This window comes from Artemia franciscana, chromosome 2 (assembly GCF_032884065.1).
Source record: "Artemia franciscana chromosome 2, ASM3288406v1, whole genome shotgun sequence".
NCBI lineage: Eukaryota > Metazoa > Arthropoda > Branchiopoda > Anostraca > Artemiidae > Artemia > Artemia franciscana.
The window spans coordinates 8,961,805-8,981,107 of NC_088864.1; the positions used below are offsets into that span (position 1 = coordinate 8,961,805).

At 35.3% G+C, this 19,303-nt stretch overlaps 1 protein-coding gene across 3 annotated transcripts in view; it reads left to right on the forward strand.

Moving 5' to 3' along the window:
* The first annotated feature begins 1,841 nt into the window (after positions 1–1,841).
* The window catches only part of LOC136037063 (general transcription factor IIE subunit 1-like), a 41,427-nt gene continuing 23,965 nt past the window's right edge, over positions 1,842–19,303 (forward strand). Inside the window, exons 1-3 of one of the 3 annotated variants that reach the window (XM_065719502.1) lie at positions 1,842–2,077; positions 10,187–10,353; positions 16,221–16,355. In XM_065719502.1, the coding sequence (XP_065575574.1) occupies positions 1,957–2,077; positions 10,187–10,353; positions 16,221–16,355 (423 nt within the window). In that variant the 5' untranslated portion in view covers positions 1,842–1,956. The other 2 variants (XM_065719511.1, XM_065719518.1) reach the window with 2 other exon arrangements.

Genomic DNA, 19,303 nt, shown 5'->3' on the forward strand with positions numbered 1-19,303 from the left:
TGTCTAAGTTCACCTAGTGTGGCGGCAACAGTAAGTGGTCATTCTCTGCGCCTCACTTGGCCATGACTTCCACTTTTCTCCACAACTATTCCCTCTTTTTTAAATTCAAAAATCAACGGATCTCGGTATATGCACACACAGACAGACACAAAGACAAGTAAACCACCACTCAGACATAATGACAGAGAGAGAGAGAGAGAGAGAGAGAGAGAGAGAGAGAGAGAGGGAGAGAAAAGACATACGAACACAGAGAGTCAAACATACAAACACAATAAGAGAAACTAACAAAGACCTACTCAGACGCACAGGGACAGAAAGTGAGAGAGACAAAAACATAGAGAGAGTGAGAGAGAGAGAGAAATAAAAGCACTTTTGACTACAATAAACTCGGCTAGCTGATAAATCCCGAGTGTTTTAGATGAAGACAACTAAGCTACATTGAGTTAGCTGCTTTATAAGTTAAGTTTGTCTAAGTTCACCTAGTGTGGCGGCAACAGTAAGTGGTCATTCTCTGCGCCTCACTCTGTCTCGCTCTTTGTGTCTGTCTGTCTGAACAGGCGTTTGCTTGTTTCTGTTTGCGTGTTTCTATGTTTGACACTGTGTGTTTGTTTGTGTTGTTGTCTCTCTTTCTCTGTGTCTGAGGGTTAGAGCGGCTGTTTGCTTATCTCTATGACTGTCTTTTTGGGTTTGTGTGTCCGTCTCTGCATGTTTGTGTGTATTCTCTCTCCCTCTCTCTTTTTCTCTCTCTCTCGCTCGCTCTCTCTCTCTCTCTCTCTCTCTCTCTCTCTCTCTCTCTCTCTCTCTATGGCTCTGTGTCTGAGCGGCCGTTTACTTGTTCCTGCGTCTGTCTGCGTCATTCTGACTCGTTGTCTTTTTATGTTTTCTTGTCTCCGAGTCCGAGAGAGCGAGATCTAGCGAGCGGGAGAGAGGAAGAGAGAGAGAAAGAAAAAAGAGAGGAAGAGAGAATACACACAAACATGCAGAGACAGACACACAAACACAAAAAGATAGATATAGAGACAAGCAAACATCCGCTCAAACCCACAGGCACAGAGAAAGAGAAAAAACAACACATACAAACACACAGTGTCAGACATAGAAACACACAAACAGAAACAAGCAAACACCTGTTCAGACAGACAGACACAAAGAGGGAGACTTAGAGTGAGGCACAGAGAACGACCACTTACTGTGCCCCCCCCCACTAGGTGAACTTAGACAAACTTAACTTATAAAGCAGCTAAATCAATGTAAATTAGTTGTCGTCATCTAAAACACCCGGGATTTATCAGCTAGCTGAGTTTATTGTAGTCAAAAATGCTTTTATTTCTTTCTCTCTCTCACTCTCTCTCTCTCTTTCTGCCCCTCTGTGTCTGTGCAGATATTATTTTGTCCCCGTGTCTGTCTTTGCAGGTTTTTGTATCTTACTCTGTCTATTTGTAGTTTTTTTGTCTCTCTCTATGTGCCTGTGAGTCCGTACGGATGTTTCCTTGTCCTCATATCTGTCAAATCTGTATGTTCGTGTATGTTTTTGTCTCTCTCACTCTCTATGCCTGTGCGTCTGAGTGGGTGTTTGTTTGTTTCTCTTTGTATTTTTTTATGTTTGACTCTCTGTGTTTGTATGTCTTTTATTTTCTCTCTCTCTCTCTCTCTCTGTGTCATTATGTCTGAGTGGTCATTTACTTGTCTTTGTGTCTGTCTGTGTGTGCGTATGATTCGGTGTGTCTGGCTTTCTCTCTCTCTCTAGCTCTCTCCGTATGCATATGTGTCTGAATAGCGATTTTCTTGTCCTCATGTTTGTGTGTCTGACTCAGTGTGTTTGTAGGTGCTTTTTTTTTCTCTCTCTTTCTTTCTGTGTGCCTATATGTCTGAGCTGCGGTTTGATTGTTTCTTTTCTGTTGTGGAAATACTGTCAATATTGCCTGAATTGAGCAACAATTTTTAAAGCAGGAGAAAATGGAGGATCAATTTATCACAGAAGTTCCAAGTGGTTTGAAACAGTTGGTTCGTTTAGTCAGTAGAGGATTTTATCAAATAGAAGATCGTTTAATATTAGATATGCTGATCAGAAATCCTTGTAAGTGACAAAAATGTTTCTCAGAACAAAGCTAATCAAGATAGCCTAGGCTACAAGATTCCATAAGTAACATCAGGACAAGGTAAATGTACTAGCCAACTCGACTCCTTTTTGTATGCCCTCTCCAAATATAATCGTCAATTATTGAAAGATGCACTCACCCTTTCTGGTTGTCCCATATAAAGTTCATGGAATATCTAAGAACCAAAAGAATACATTAAAATAATGGAATTCTTACTTTATAATATTCAGGATGTGAAATCAATGTAGCCTATATTTATTCATGTCAAGAAGAAAGCATACCAGGAAAATAATTCTTATCTCATAATAGCCTAGAGATAATTTATTGACAAAACACATAAAAAAAACTATTGCTACTTTCCCTAAAAAGCAAAGCTTGTCTCTGGAGGAGGTAGAAAAAAGGTTAAATTCTAGTTAATTGACTTCTTGCTATCTCAGAAAGGGTTTAGGTTAGGAAAATAAAACTTTCAGAGATGAATCTACAGACTAAAGTCTGTCCTGGGTAGGTATTTTGAAGCAACTAGGCCTACCTCTGTAAAATTCTAGTTAATTTACTGCTTGCTATCTTGGAAAGGGTTTAGGTTAGGAAAATGAAATTTTCAGGGATTTGTCTACAGGCTAAAGTATGTTCCTTAAATTTCAGTTACTTAAAGTTATTTTACCTTAAATTTCAGTTACTAGTTGCTTTTTCTCTGCCTTTGGTTCTGAAAATTCAATTCCAGTTATTTGAGTTGAATGTTGAGCCATATCTATGTTTTTTTTTTTAAATTTAGGAAATGTATTTGCATATCTTTAAAACCTTATAAAATAGAATTGATCAAAGTTATGAAGCTGAAAACAATTTTGAAAGAGAGAAGGAATTTGAGAGGGAGGGAGTAGAGGTAGTTGCTTCAAAATACCTTCCCTGGACATACTTTAGTCTGTAGATTTCGTAGACAAAATTTTTTTCAGCCTCATAACTTTGCTCAATTCCATTTTACAGGGTTTTAAAGATATGCAAATACATTTCCTAAATTTTGAACATTGATATGGCTCAAAATTCTATTCAAATAACAGGAATTGCATTTTCAGAACTAAAGGCCAAGAAAAAGCAACTAGTAACTGAAAATTAAGGTAAAATATTGTTTTGTCAAAATTTCAATAGGTATAGATCTGTCATGTAGGCAAATTTCAGGGCCCTATAGAGGGAGAAGGAGTAGAGGTGGGTACTTCAAAATACCTTCCCAGGACATACTTTAGCTGTTAGACTCATCTTTGAAAGTTTAATTTTCCTAACCTAAACCCTTTCTGAGACAGTAAGAAGTCAATTAATTAGAATTTTACCAGAAAAAATAAAATCCTTAAAAGAAAAAGAACACTTGGCCACCAATGGCACTAATACCACCACACTAAACAATAAAGTCAAAATAATATCATATATTATACTTTTCCTTTGGTAACATCATATCAACAAAACCCCCACAATAAATTAATCAATCAACCAAAACTTTATTCAGAAAAAGGCAGTTTCTTTATGCATATTCCAAATATATTAGAGTCTCCAATAATCCTAATATCACTAGTTAAGCTATTGCATTTCCTTGTGCCTCTATAAAAACAGAAAACCATGAACAGGAAGAAATAGCCTACCTCTAGGTACATAGAAGTCAACACTACCACTTGTATTATGAGAATGAACAGTATGCTTAATGGACAATAAACCACCAAAACAACAAGGCTGAATATCCTGCTGCAGTCCAAAATTAAACCACAATACATATAATTCATGAAGGCCTACAGCCAGAAAAACTTTCAAAGATGGGTCAATTTTTTGAATAGACTTATATGCGGGCTAAAATCTTTACTGCATGATTTTATAGAACTCTTGTTGGTTTTAAGATAGAAGAAAAAGTAGAGAGCCAAATAGCCTGCTCAAACCATAAAGTATATATTTGTATATTGGAGAAAAATAAAAATGGCATATTTAGATAAAAAGGACATATTTAGGAAAACAATGTTGAAGTTTCTTTATTATACCTTCATTTCTTACCAGAATTTTGCTAGTTGAAGTTACATATTGCTGAAAAAATGGAGTTACATATATTGCAATCCTAAGGTTTTTCAAAGATGCAATCCATTTTATAATGCCATTGGACATATCTAGTTCCTTGATCTGTGGGTAAAAGTTCAGTGATTGTACAAAAATATATACAATGAGTATAAATAACATTCTTTAAAAATTATTGTTAATTAATCTTTAACTACAAAAATCTGTAAAGCAGTTAACCCTAGGCCCATTAAGTTGAAACAAAAGAGCTATGTATAGAAAAATGCAAGGGAAATACATAACTTTGGATAACTGTAAAACATATAATCTGTACATTATTTTATCTGTTTATTTTATCTGTTATTGATTAATATATATATAAGGTAAAATGTATAATCTGTACATTTGGGTTATTGAGGGTAAATCAAATTGAAGTGCTTTAAGGACTGACTGACTACAATTTTTCTGCATTTTGTGAGGTAAGAATTGTTTTCTTAACATGTTTCCTTCTCAATAGGTTTAATTGCACACTAACACTAAGGATCCTTCTATTAATCAATATTATTATACAATTTTTAAAGTATTTCCAAATAATATTTGGGAAATTATGCACTCACAGACACATTAAGTTAAATTGCAAACTGAGAAGGTAAGTGCAATGTTTGTATTAACAAGGTTTATTGACCCAGACTTCCTATAAAATAAAGCACTGAATAAGTACAGCACAAGCATTACATTAAGCATGGTATAGGCACAGCTTGGAATTAAGCACAAGCATAGCATAATGCTATATCTTCCTACTTTTGTCATTTAAGCTGCCTGTATTTCCTCTTTCATCAACACTCAACATTTGCTTCTACTCATCCACTGTGAGTAGGCTTACACACTGTAAAAACATTCAGAAAGGTACATGTGACAAGGCATTAGGCTTGCTTCTTACATATTCACTAGCTAGTTCACTTCTTATTCCTCTTGTACTGTCTATTTACCAGTTGGGCCTTTTAGGTGGGTTGACAGCTCTTCCAGACCTGGTTTGGATTGGTTGATATAAACCAATAGTGGTGGTACTGGAGCTGGTGCTAGGTCTCACCACTGTATGTCTATCTGGCATCCCAGAACCTCCAGCAAGTGTTACCTACATGCAGGGTGCAGCTAGTTGAAATGGTGTGAAAGGTAAGGATGAGCTGTAACATTTGTTCTGTGACTCTGCTGGCAGTGTGCAATCTCTGCCAGCAGGTATTTTGGGCAATTGCCGGTTTAGCAAGACTGATGCAGCCCTGCCTTGTTTATCTTCAGAATGACATTGTGGAAGGTCTAATAGGTGCTTCCTATTCCTTCTTATCACTGGCCCATCCTCTGTTCCCACAATATATAGTTGCAGCAGCTCTGAACAAGCAATGACAGTTGCTGGACTCCAGATGCCCTGTGGGGATGCTTGGACATGTACTGAATCCCCTACTTCAAGTGGTGACAGGGGTTCAGCTGATTTCTCATAATGAGACTTCTGCTGCTGCTGCCTTTCCACATGGGAGTTCAGGAATTCCTTTTCTGGGACTGCTTTCTTTTGTAGATGGTAGGTCCTGCATGGTAGGATCAATTCTAGCTGGTGGCTTATCAGGAGTTAAGCTGGTACAGCTAGGCCATCTACAGGCATGTTCCTGTACTCTAATAGTCCCATATAGGGGTTATCAACATTTTCAGATGCCTTGGTCATCAGGCTCTTAGTTGTCTGTACTGATTTCTTGATTAGTATGTTGGATTACAGATTGAGTGGGCTGGATGTGAGGTTCATGAATCCCCATGGCTTTGCAAATCCCTGGAATTCTGTTGAGGCATGCTGTGAGCCATTATCAGATATGAATACCACTGGTATTCCATATTGAGCAAAATAGGTTTTCAGTTTGCTAATCACTGCCTTTGACATGAGAGTATTCAGTTTATTTACTTCATAAAACAGACTGTGATATTCTGTATTGACTAAGAAATCCTTTCCATTCCACTTGAAGAGGTCAGATGCAGTCTTTTGCTATGGCAGAGGTGGGACAGAATGGTTGATCAAGGGGTCTTTTTGGTTTGAAGGCATATTTTTGGCACAGGATCTGCACTTCCAGATATACTAGTCAATGTCACCAATCAGACATTGGCCAGTAGACCAGCATGCATGCCTATTGCTTGGTTTTATTCATGCCAAGGTAGGGAGCATGTAGTTGTGTCAGGATTTCAGGTTGTAAAGCTTAGGGTATCATGAGTCTCTCCTTTAAAGATGATGCCATTGCTGTAGAGTTCATTCTGGATGCTCCAAAACATGACAATATTTGACTGGCAGCTTTACCATCCATTTTCTGTAGCCTTGAGGACATCCTTCAGTTGTGGGTCTTTGCTGGTTTGAAAAAAGTTTGGTTTATTCTGGTTGAAGTAGCAAGACCTCAATGGAAACGTGTATCTCAAGTTGTACACTGGTGTTTAAGTGAAAGTGGCTTCATGTGTTTGGTTTGCTGCATTATGTTAAGTTACATGTGCTGCTCTGCTTTCAGACACCAAAACAACATTCCAAGAGTGACAGTCACAAAATTAAAGTTACGCTAAAACTGAAAATGAATCAATTCCAATAATATGTTAGTCTTTCTACAGATGAAAACTCTGGAATTATGGTTCCTTGAGTTTGTCCCATCCCAAAGACAACTGCCAGAGAGGCGAACTGATATGGCACTAAAAATTGTAGACTTGAATTCTCTGCAACTTTTTGTCAGAATAAAGGCTTTGGGTACAGTCTTTAGGCAATGTTTAGGACAGCAGTACCAGATGAATTTTTTATTGGGCCTTAGAAGCTCTATATATTTGGTGAAAGAAGCACTTTATCCCTACTTCAGAGACCTGTTAACCTAACATGATGATCATATATCATCATGCATGTGATGATACAACAATCACAAAAGTCAGAAGAAGTTGCAGCTATGAGTGAGGTTATGGTCTGATGTGGATGGAAAGGCTGTCACCATATTTTTGATGAGTGTTTTATTGCCCAAATTACAGCTGATTAGACAAGTTAATTGAGTGCATATCTGAGCATTGTTTGCCTTTCGAAAATATGATAACTCTCCATTCTAATGTACCTAATATAATGTAAATAACAATGCATTCAAAATTTTTGATAAAAAGAAAAGGATTACTTATAGTGGAAGTGGCTTGGTGATATAGGGCCTTGCTGAATTGACTCCACACACAATACATTCCATAGGGCTATGGAAGAGCTGGGGAATAAATCTTTCCAGCCAAACATTCTATTGTACTACTTTCTCCATGGGTGACCTAGCAGAGTAGGCCAACATAAAATCCAGGAAGAAAAGAGCTTGTAAAATACATTCTTATACAGTGCATTCCAACACACTTTGCCTGCCAGCAGACAAACTTCTAGGGAGGTGTAAGCCATCCAATTATTTCTTCAAATTCATTCCCAGTAAGAATCCTGCTACTATCAAGCTTTCCACATATATGAAGATTACGAAAATTTTAAAGTAAAAGACAATGTAGACTGAACTTAAGCTAATTTCAAACAGTTCTCTCATTTGGCTGCCAACTTTCAATCTGCTTTATGATCACCTTGCTTTATGATAAGTATAATTCAGTTGTGGTTGTACTTGCTGAGATGTTTCTCTACAAAAAGGATCTCTCTACCTTTACTGACCATATGACTATTTCATTATTAGGTGACTGGAGTCTGTATACTTTACTTTCAGGTGACCAATATGTCAGAAGCATAGATGAATCTCTACAGTGGATTTTTTTCGTAAAGAGCAAGGTATCACTGCTGAAAGGTTTCTCAGCAAAGAAAGTATCGAAAATTTTGTGAGCATTGGACTGTTTCATCATTGCAAAGAGGGAGGGATCACTTCAATGCTGGAGTCCAATATTCTCTTATGGAGCTATGGGCTACAAAAGGCTGTGAACTTGGCATTATATGGCTCCATGGCACCAGGAAAATGGTCCAGCTGCAGCAGCAGTATATTAGATCTGGTAAAAATATTACCCCTGAAAGGGATGAAGCCAGATGCTATATGTGCTGATCTTAGACTTCTGGACTTGAAAGTAGGTTTCTCTTTGTTGTCAACAAGAATTGATGAGTATCAGAATAATCTAGTCATCCTTAAAATTTTGTGTGCTAAAATATCCAGTAATGGCCAATGAAGTTAAAACTAGCCTTTTCTTTTCTCACGGGAGTGCTGCAGTTGAGTGTTGTTTTTTGAATTCAGTCAAGATTCTAACAGATAAAAGCGAAAATGTCCCCATTACAAAAAGTCTACTAAATTTAGCCATACTTTCCTCAAACAAAAAGAAGAGAAGAAAAAGGAAAAGAAGGACAACAAATGAAGGAGAATGAGAAAGCTATTGTCTGGCATGGAGAAATTTAAAAAAGGCCAATTGAGAACTTACAAATAGAACTCAAGGAGCAGAAACAGGAGAGCTTGAACCAGGATCTTGACAGTATGGCTATGACTGTTGCGATCTTGACTGTTTGCTATGTTAGCAACAGACGTTAAAAATGTGAACAGACTTTGATCGATTGTTTGGCCTAAAAGCCAAAAAAATTGAGTGATTTCCAGCATACATGTTGTATTCAGGCTATAGTTTTTCACCAAATAATGAAGTAAGGAAAAGAAATGTCAAAAAAGAAAAGATTGCCAGCTTGGTTGTGAGGACATTATAGCTGTCAAGTGTCACTGCTCCTTGGCTAAAATTCAGACACTTTTAATGCAATCCTAAATTCCAAACTCCCTCCTTATCATAACAAAATGATATTTAAGTCATCCATTTAGATCCTAAAAAAGAGACAAATATATTACTAATCCCATTATTTCCCCAAGTGTGTGAAATATTATTAGAAATAATAATCATCAAAATCTCTCGTTGTTGAGAAAGTACCCGTAAGGTCGACAACTATTTCGTCAGAGGACCCTTAAATTTCGACACCAATTGTTTCTCATCTGTTTTACATTATTATTTAAGAATTAACGACGCTTCTTGACTACTAAGGTCCTTGCGTCGGCCCTGCAGTGCATTCCTGCAGCTTGATTCGATCTCTGGGTCCTGTATTACCAAGCCAAGGTCAAATCCACTCATCTGTTTTACATGTTCAGTGAAGTTTGGACAGAGTCATCTATATTTCGAAGGACCTTGAGGGCTTATGTTTGAATTCGGTTGAGGGAACATTTTTAATCGGCTTGCCATTCCACTAAACCAGACAAGAATTTTTGACACCTTGAACATATTTTTGCCCATGTAATATTCGCTGCCATTTTAATTTGATTTTATCAATAAAAGCCAATATGGCTACATTTTAGAGAAGATCAGATGTATCTTGACGCATTGATGCTCTCCAACTTTTTTTTTGCAAAAAATAAGCAGATAGTGACAGCTTGGACATTATATAGCTTAAAAATTTTTGAGAGCTCATTTGTTTCGAAAACAGGAAAGTGATTGAATTAAATATTCTTTTCTTATATGGGTGTATTGGATTTCAAGAGATGGCGTTCCAAGTCACGACTAAGCAGAGTTATCCTGTTTTGAAGGAAAATTTCGACAGTGGTTTCAAAATTACACTATCGAATTATCAGTGCCTTTTCCCTATATATATATATATATATATATATATATATATATATATATATATATATATATATATATATATATATATATATATATTTATCACTTGCTCTATTCAAATCCTTGTAGAGTGAATCAGAGACATTGAACATTAAAACCACATAGAAATCATCCGGCATTGTATATATATATATATATATATATATATATATATATATATATATATATATATATATATATATATATATGTGTGTGTGTGTACAATATCATTGAAGTTCTGGTTTGGAGCCTGCTAATATAAAATCGTATTAGTATAAGATTGCTTTTTATGATATTTTAGTTTTGTTGTTGTTATTTTGTATCCTAAATCAGTATTCCTGAAGTAAAAAGGAAAGATATGTCTGGCTAATAGATTGTAATATAGGAGGTGATCTTTTTCATTGTAGCTTATTTCTCTTTAGGTATGAAGGAAACTGACCTAGCTGCACTTTTACGGTTTGATGTAAAGATGCTAAAGAGTCGGATAAATACACTGAAAAACGACAAGATAGTACAAATCAGGATGAGATCGGAGACAGGACCTGATGGAAAAGCAATTAAATGCAATTATTATTTTATTAACTATAAGGTAACTATTTGCCTTTGCTTCTGTCGAGTACAGTCATTCATAGACCTGTATCTGCAATTTACCGTGATTGTTTGCTAGGTCACAAGGAATATTTATTTTCCTAAATGAAGCAATACACTTTAGCACCATCTGTGTATGCTTGAATAGACAGAATATAGATGAGCGGTAGGTATTTTAAACTGAGACTGTGATTTATAATTCTATGTATATTTTAAACACATCTTCGAATGTAGAACAGAATATAGGGATTTTCTCTTAAGATTAAACTCTAGGGGATTGCCTCAGAAAAGGTCGGGCATTAACTGGATTTCCCATGTTTTAATCCACCCAGACTAGGGTCTGATTACCATCCTCGGTTTTGCCTACCTTTAACTATTTAGAACAAAACTTCTTTATAAATAACGACGAAAAAGGTTTGTTTATTTAAAACCTTTGTAGATTATATTAAGTACTTTGTGTTTTGACTAATGTATTTGTTCAAATGTTAGTGAAACTTTCACAGAAGAAAATGGCACCCGAGACAGGGAGGGGGGCTTCCATGGATCTACTATTAGTTCTTATGCAGTTTTTCATTTTTGTAAAATGTCAGTGCTTTTTTGTAGACTAAAAAGAATATTAAAGTGACAATATAGGTGTCACTTGAGTTGTCAGTTATAAAGTTAGTTCTCCATTGGCTTAGAAAAGAATCAATTAATTTTTTTTAATTAATCTGAGCTCAAATAACCAAGACTAAGAGAAATATACTAAGAATAAAAAAAAAAAAAAAAAAAAAAAAAAAAAGTTGATTAGAAATCATGTGAATCGTGTGATAAAAAGTAAAGCAGTTCAAAATAGGGATGAAACCTTTTTATTGACAGTGAATAGATATAAAATTATTTTTATAATTATTATATATAATTATTTTTATATATTAATTATTATCAGAGTTTTACTGCTGATGATGAACACTGTTTACGTGTTCGAAATATCCAGTTAAATAATTTTATATCTATTCACTCTCAATTAAAAGGTTTCATCCCTATTTTGAACTGTTTTACTTTCGTCACGGAAAGGCAGTGTGGTCTTCGAAGTTATCTATGAATCATGTGATCATAGAAAATCATGTGAGAAGTATTCTTTATTATATCCCTATATATTTTAATTGATCCTATTTCAGTTCAGCGCTGCTCAGATTAGACCATTAGATTAATGCCGATTTATCTCCATTTTCCTTGCCATTTTCGGTGGTTATAAAACCATAAGTTAATGTGATAGGACATGAGTTATGCGTGTAAAATTTTAAGAAATAAACTTTCTTTTACAAAAATTTGTTTTGCAGTATGTTTTGTAAAATCTAACAAACTAATTTTTTAATCGTTAATGATTATGAAGAAATTGATTTATTTATTTCCCTCAAAATCGAGGAGTATGTAAAATAATGAAATTGAAGAATAATTCTACGAATATAACAAAGTAACGATTTACAATCCGCTCAAAAACATCACTGAACAAAGCTCGTCAAATAAAAACGAAAATAATTGATATTTTTTTTACATTGGAAAAAAAGGGAAAAGGTTATGCAGAGAGAGAAGATTTTCAGACTTGCAGTAAAAGTTATCGGTCTTAGTCTTAGCCAGTTCCAATGGCTCTTTAACCCTAAATCTTTCAACTAACTATCTGTTACTAAAATAAATTTAAAAACCAAGTAAAAATTTAAAATATTTAAAAAATAACCGCGAATTGATGAAAAATTTCAAATTTTAAAACTTGAATCTTGAGCTGAAGCACGATTAGGTAACCCAGATAAACAACAGCATCACAAACCAGAAATAAATTATTCCTGTTGTAAATTAATTCAGCTCTGTTAATAAGGCCATTCGATACCGTGAAAATCATTTTATGTGTATTAGCGTTGGCTGGCCATCTAAAAAACAAAGATCCCATTAGCGAATTTTCACAGTGCCACAGGGAACTCCCAAAGTACTGTTGACACAACCTTAGATATGTCACCAGTTCGAAGGGCTAGCGACTCGCTAGTTTTAAATAAGGGGGCTGCATAATCCCTTACTAATTGCTCAGCAAAGCGTTGTCTATTCAATGTACATGCGGCATAAATGATACGCCCCCTATGTCGGCAAGATTTTCAATCAATGCGGGTAGAATAAGAGGGGACCCCCAAAGCTTTCAGATTACGTAAATGGTGCTTCCTTAGAGCTGATTTATAATGTTTTCCTACAGGTATTCCTGCAGGCATGCGGGAATATTTTTAGGGACTGCCCTTTCCTTAACTTTAAAAAGAAACTTCTGCTCCATTCAATCGAAAAGAACAAAATTCAAACTTTCAAATGATGTAAGTTTCATTAAATCTGAATATTTTTTCTCTGACGCAAAACGGGAGAATATAAATGGTTTGAGGCACAAACTAGTTTGAGGGCACAAACTAAAAAAAAACAGCCTATAATCGACCGATTCTTGAATAGATTGAAAAAATTGATCTATGGATATAGAGCCATTCTTTAAGATGCCTCATTGTCTTAATATTGACGGGAAAATATTGACATTTTTGGCACTAGTAGAAATATACTAGTAGAACCTTGTAGAAACACTAGTAGAACCACTAGTAGAAAATGCATTAGTAGAAATATCTCTATTAGTGTTCTGCTAGAGGCACTGATCCTGCCAAGGATTAATATACATATCATACTAAATACAATCCTAAAGAAACAGAGTTTGCCTGTAAGAAATATGACTAAAAGACTTCTTTTTTTATGCTTAATTTTCAAACAGTCTGTGGTAATTAAAAAACAGAATTTTAATATCAATCAACAGATACATCAAAAAAATTGGCTTTTTCTGTTGATTAAATAAAAAAAAACAATTTTTTTAAATGAAAGTAAGGAGCAACATTAAAACTTAAAACGAATAGAAATTACTCCGTATATGAAAGGGGCTTTTCCTCCTCAACGCCCCGCTCTGTACGCTAAAGTTCGACTCTTTCTCTTAACTCTATCTTTAAAACAGTAAGAAACTTTAGCGTAAAGAGCGGGGCGTTAAGGAGGAAAAGCCCCTTTCATATACAGAGTAATTTCAGTTCGTTTTAAGTTTTAATGTTGCTCCTTACTTTCATTTAAAAGACTTGTTTTTCTTATTTAATTTCTGGACGTTTTTGAATTAATGCATGTTTTGATCTTGGCTCTCCGCACATGAATAGTTAAAACGAAATTTATATATTAATTAATTGCAATTAATCGGAAGATTTTGCGAAAAAAGGAGCGAGGGAGGAGGCCTAGTTGCCCTCCAATTTTTTGATTACTTAAAAAAGCAACTAGAACTTTTAATTTTTTACAAACGTTTTCATTGGTAAAAAATATACGTAACTTACGTAACGAACTTCTATATTCGTATGTTTTTATTGCGTATATGAGGGGGGTTCAACCCTCGTCAATACCTCGCTCTTTACGCTAAAGCTTGAATTTTGTCCAAATTCCTATAGAATGACCTCTGAATCACAAAGGCTGTAGAATAAATAGTTGAAATTACTAAAAATACTTTAGCGTAAAGGGTGAGGTATAACGAGGTAAACCCCTCATATACGTAATAATTTTTGTTCGTTTTAAGTTTTAATGCTGCTCCTTACTTTAAGTAGAAATAACTTCTCATATTTATTTTTTCATTGTTTTTTCAAATAATGCTAAAACATCCTGCGCCCCCTTCATTGAAATTCTCTCCCCCCCTGAGAAGTTTCTCCACGGAAATATCCTCCAACGTAACCCCCCTCAACTCTCCCCCTAAACCCAAAAAATCTCCCTGAAAATGTCTGTACACTTCCCAGTAACCATTACTTTATGTAAACACAGGTCAAAGTTTGTAACTTGCAGCCCCTCCCACGGGGACTGCGGGGGAGTAGGTCGTCCCTAAAGACATGGTTATTAGGTTTTTCGACTATGGTGAATAAAATGGCTATCTCATAATTTTGATCCGGTGACCTATGGGAAAAAATGAGCATGGGAGGGGGCCTAGGTGCCCTACAATTTTTGTGGTCACTTAAAAAGGGCACTAGAACTTTTCATTTCCATTAGAATGAGCCCTCGTGTGACATTCTAGGACCACTCAGTCGATACGATCACCCCTGGGGAAAAAAACAAATAAACACGCATCCGTGATCTGTCTTCTGGCAAAAAATGCGAAATTCCATATTTTTGTAGATAGGAGCTTGAAACTTCTAGAATAAGGTTTTCTGATACGCTGAATCTGATGGTGTGATTTTCGTTGAGATTGTATGACTTTTAGGGGGTGTTTCCCCCTTATTTTCTAAAATGAGGCAAATTTTCTCAGGCTCGTAACTTCTGATGGGTATAACTGATCTTGATGAAACTTATATATTTAAAATCAGCATTTAAATGCAATTCTTTTGATGTAAGTATTGGTATCAAAATTCTGTTTTTTAGAGTTTTGGCTACTATTGAGCCGGGTCGCTCCTTACTAAAGTTCGTTACCACAAACTGTTTGATTGTAAATATATAAGATTCATTCAGCTTGGTGTTATCCATCAAAGGGGGGGGGGCATCCCCCAAAAGTCCTGGAATTTTATTGAAAATTGCACCGTCAGATTCAGTGTATCATAGCACCTTACTGTAGGGGTTTCAAGCTCCCATCTGCAAAAATAGGGAATTTTTTTTCGCTTTCTTTGCCAGAAGAAAGATCACGGATTTATGTTTTTTTTTCTTTGTTCTTCCCAAGGGTGGTGGTATCGAATCAATGGTCCTAGAATAGTGGGAGAGGGCTCATTTGAATAAGAATTGAACGTTCTAGTGCCCTTTTTAAGTGACCAAAAAAATTGGAGGTCAGCTAGCTCGCCTCCCTCCCACGCCCCTTTTTTCAAATTTTGAAATGGTGTCTGAAAGTTTGGAAAAGGAACGCCGGGAAATACAGTTTTACAGTTCTGGACTCCCCTTCCCCTGAAAAATCTCCCTCCAAATGAATGAATTTTTCTTGTCAAAACTATTGGTGTCAACTTTATTAGCTTCCACGATTTAAGAATAGGCGTCAATTTTATCTTAAAACTTTTTGATTTTCTGTGAATTTGTAGGTAATTCTGTCATCAAATTTTTTCAAATGATTTGTAAAGTTATTTTTTTTAATTATTTTACTGGCGTACAAGTTTTGGAGTGTTTTGTCCATTTTGAATAACATTTCTTGACTCAAACTTAGTTAAAGTAATGTTAACATATAATTTCAGTAAGATTTCTGAGTCTAAACATGTTTGTCTTGCCATGCATTTCCTTAGATGTAGAAGTCCAGCCAGAACAACATTTAAAGTGCAGGTGATAGAGTGGGGTGACAATTTATGAAATGAGGTTCGGGTGAAAGTTTTTTTTTAATGAAGATATAAAAAGGCACTTTTCGAAATCTAGGGGGGATTCTTTTAAATGAATATAGCAAAAACGATATTTTACAAAATTTAGGGGAAGAAAAATCTGGGAAGGGGGCAATGCCCCCCCCCCATAATTGCAAACCCTAGCGATATAATGGCAAAAGAAGTTTGCTGATTGATAGAATTTAAAATATTAGACATGTCGTCTCTAAATATGTAAGTCTAATTAGACTTAAAAAAGTCCATTGTGGCACAGTTTAAGCGCAAAGTGAAAGTGGCACAGTGGCACAATTTAATTCTAGAGTAATCAGGGGATTTGTTCTATAAATTGTATTGTTTATTTGTATATATTGTTTGGTTTATTGGTCAACTCTTGTGTTTTGTCTTTCGATTTTACTTTAGTTTTCCTTTTTGTTGTTTTCTTTGCTTCGTCATTATTTTTGTTACCTCGATAGGCTCTCAACAAATTCATTCATTCTTCTGTGAATGCCCCTTAACTGATCCATATTTACAGTCGTTCGTAAATGTTGTCAAGTACAAGCTTGATCACATGAGGAGGAAAATGGAAACGGCTGAAATGGATGCAACACGACGTTCGAGATACAAATGTGTTAGCGTTGCCTGTGGGAATATTTTCGATGATTTACAGGTAACACTTACCAACGGTGCATTTGTAAACAGAGTAGCCAGATGGGGCGCATTCGCGTCGTTTCGCCGCTTTTTGAGGTGTTTGCGAATTAATTCTTTCAAATCGGTGCATTTTTTGGGGGAAGAAATCGTTCATTCGGCGCGTTTTTACTAAAAAAAAAACACGAAACTTTAAACCAAACATCTGGCAACACTGTTTCTAAATGCTTTCGTTATCTCTGTCTAAATCAAAATGAAGGATAATCATCCTTTCAAGTTTTTTTGCCACTTAAAATGTATTTCATTGTTTACACCGAGTTACCTAGCTATACACACTCTAGGCGAGTGTTTTAAGTGTAAGGATTGATAATTAATTACTAGATTTGCAAAATGTAATTAATATATATAGTTGATTTTCTAACATTTTATATTAGCTATATTCAAAATTTTGTAGTTAGGAAGGGCAAGTAAGTTTGTAGCTAATTTGGGAGTATGAATTGCTCTCACATAACACTATCAAATGTAAGCAAATTTTGGTGGGTAAAAAAACGAACTTTGTTTTGCAGTGGGTTTTTGACTTTATCTTTGCAAAAGAAATATGATCTTAAGGATTACTGATGAAAGAAGATTACAAGAAGTACCAAAGACTAATATGTATTGTCTCCAAATGCATAGATATATAGATAATTTATAGACAGTAATTAGATAGATACTTAATTTATAAATAAGTTATAGATATAATTAATAATAGATATAATTAGATATAATTTGTAATAGATACAATTAATAAATATTATCAATAAAAGATAGATAATAATAATTATACGTAATGATAACATTATATAATGATAGATAATATTAATAATAATATCACTAAAATATTAATAGATAGATGTAATTAAAAAGATAGATAGCTAATTCATGACTGAACCGGAAATCCCGTATTTCACATCTACAACTACAAAAACTGTAAAATGACACCAAAAAGAGAGAAATAAACACAACAAAAACTTGAAAGGAAAATAAAAAAGGACTACGATCTAAATAATAAGCATATCACTTTATAAATCAACTATGAATAGTGATCAAATCAGAATGTATCAATAGGAAACTGAATCACTAGAATCACTAGACCGAGTAAGTTTACAAACACTAAGCAAGTACAAATCGAAAGGGAAGAAGATTAACAAATTATCTAAACGATTTATCAAAAGCGAGCGAGGAAAAGATTAATTAAGTATATTCAAAGAGCACGTGATAACAATTTTCAACTCCGCCATACGGGCAGAGTAGAGTGTCACTTTTCTCAAATTTGTGTAAGAAATAATTTACGTGGCTAGGTCCAGTTATAAATTGGATTAAGTAAGGAGACGGGCATAAGTTTTTAAGAGACAAAAGATCATCCTTATTACGAAAAAAGTTTATCGTCCGGCTACTGACGGAATTGTCAAACTCATTGTACCAATTATGATATATTACATCGTTCAAAACGGTGCGGGGGACAGTAAAAGAGGGAGTGATATTCTTATGTATTATAATTTCTGTGCCCACAAATTGTGCAGCTAGCTTATCAGTAAGGGTACTGTGATCAGCGAAATGGCGAAATAATGAAAATAAATGGGGGGGGGGGAGAAGATGGCCAGATATTAAGACGATTTTTATTAAAATTATCGTGACCAGGATAATTCAATAGCCCGATAATCAATTGGACTGTCTGTGCAGGATTTCGACTCTTGTTGATAGAAGTGCATCGCGAGGTCCCAGGGACTTATTGCTGTCCGGTTCTAAGCCGGCTTAAGCACTTCGGTGTAGACTTGAGAAGATATGTTGGTTCCCATCCTGCACTGGTATCCAGGATCATTGCTTTTCCCGGGGCCAAAATAATTTCAAAAATTTAAAGAACATGAAAATAGGCTCACAACTTGGAATGTTACGACGTTAAAAAATGACTATCGCATCGACATTTTGACTGACGAATTCAGACGGTTTGAACTGGATTTATTAGGAATTTCAGAAACTCATATCCCAGGGGTAGGAAGCATGAAATTAGGTGACATTGACTTTGTTTACTCAGGAAGGAAGGATGGGGTACATAGACAGGGAGTAGGGCTCACGATGACAAATGGAGCTGCTAAGTCTTCTTTAGGCTGGGAAGGTATTAATAATAGAATACTAATTACTCATTTTATGACTAAGAAGTTCAGGGTATCAGTTATAGTAGTATATGCCCCTGTTGAACCAACTGATGGAGATACTAGTGACTCAGATGAATTTTACTTACAGTTACGGGATCAAATAGACAGGTTACCAAGTAGAAATATGGTGTTTTTGCTTGGAGATTTTAACGCACAGGTTGGTAGAAATAGGGATAGATGGTATCCTAGCCTAGGTAAATTTGGTGTAGGAAAAGAAAACAGTAATGGCTATGGACTTTTGCAATTTTGTAGGTATAACAACCTAGTTATAACCAATACGGTGTTTGGTCACATAATGGCCCATAAGTTGACATGGTATACACGTGATGGTATGACAGCAAACCTTATTGATTATGTTATTGTAAACAGAAGACTAGCAGGATTAATACAAGATACTAGGGTGTATAGGAGTGCCGTTATTGATGTTAAAAGTAAAGATCACCATCTAGTAGTGTCTAAGGTTAATTGAAAGCTGAAATTTCGGAAGGGTAACTCCCTCCCAGAAGGTTATGATGTTGGTAGACTTCAGGATGAAAATTTGAGAAAAAAATTCCAGGAACAGTTGAGTACTAAACTTGAGGGTTTAAAATTTGACGATGTGGAAGATGGATGGAATAATTTCAGAAAAACAATTTGTGAAGTTGCTGATGGTGTCCTAGGGAAGAGTGCTAAGACTGCAACTAGGAATATTAGTGAAAAAGCTTTAGGTTTAATAGAGAGTAGAAGGGGTTTGTATAAGAATTATCGGAGTGATAGGTCGTATGAAAACAAAAGG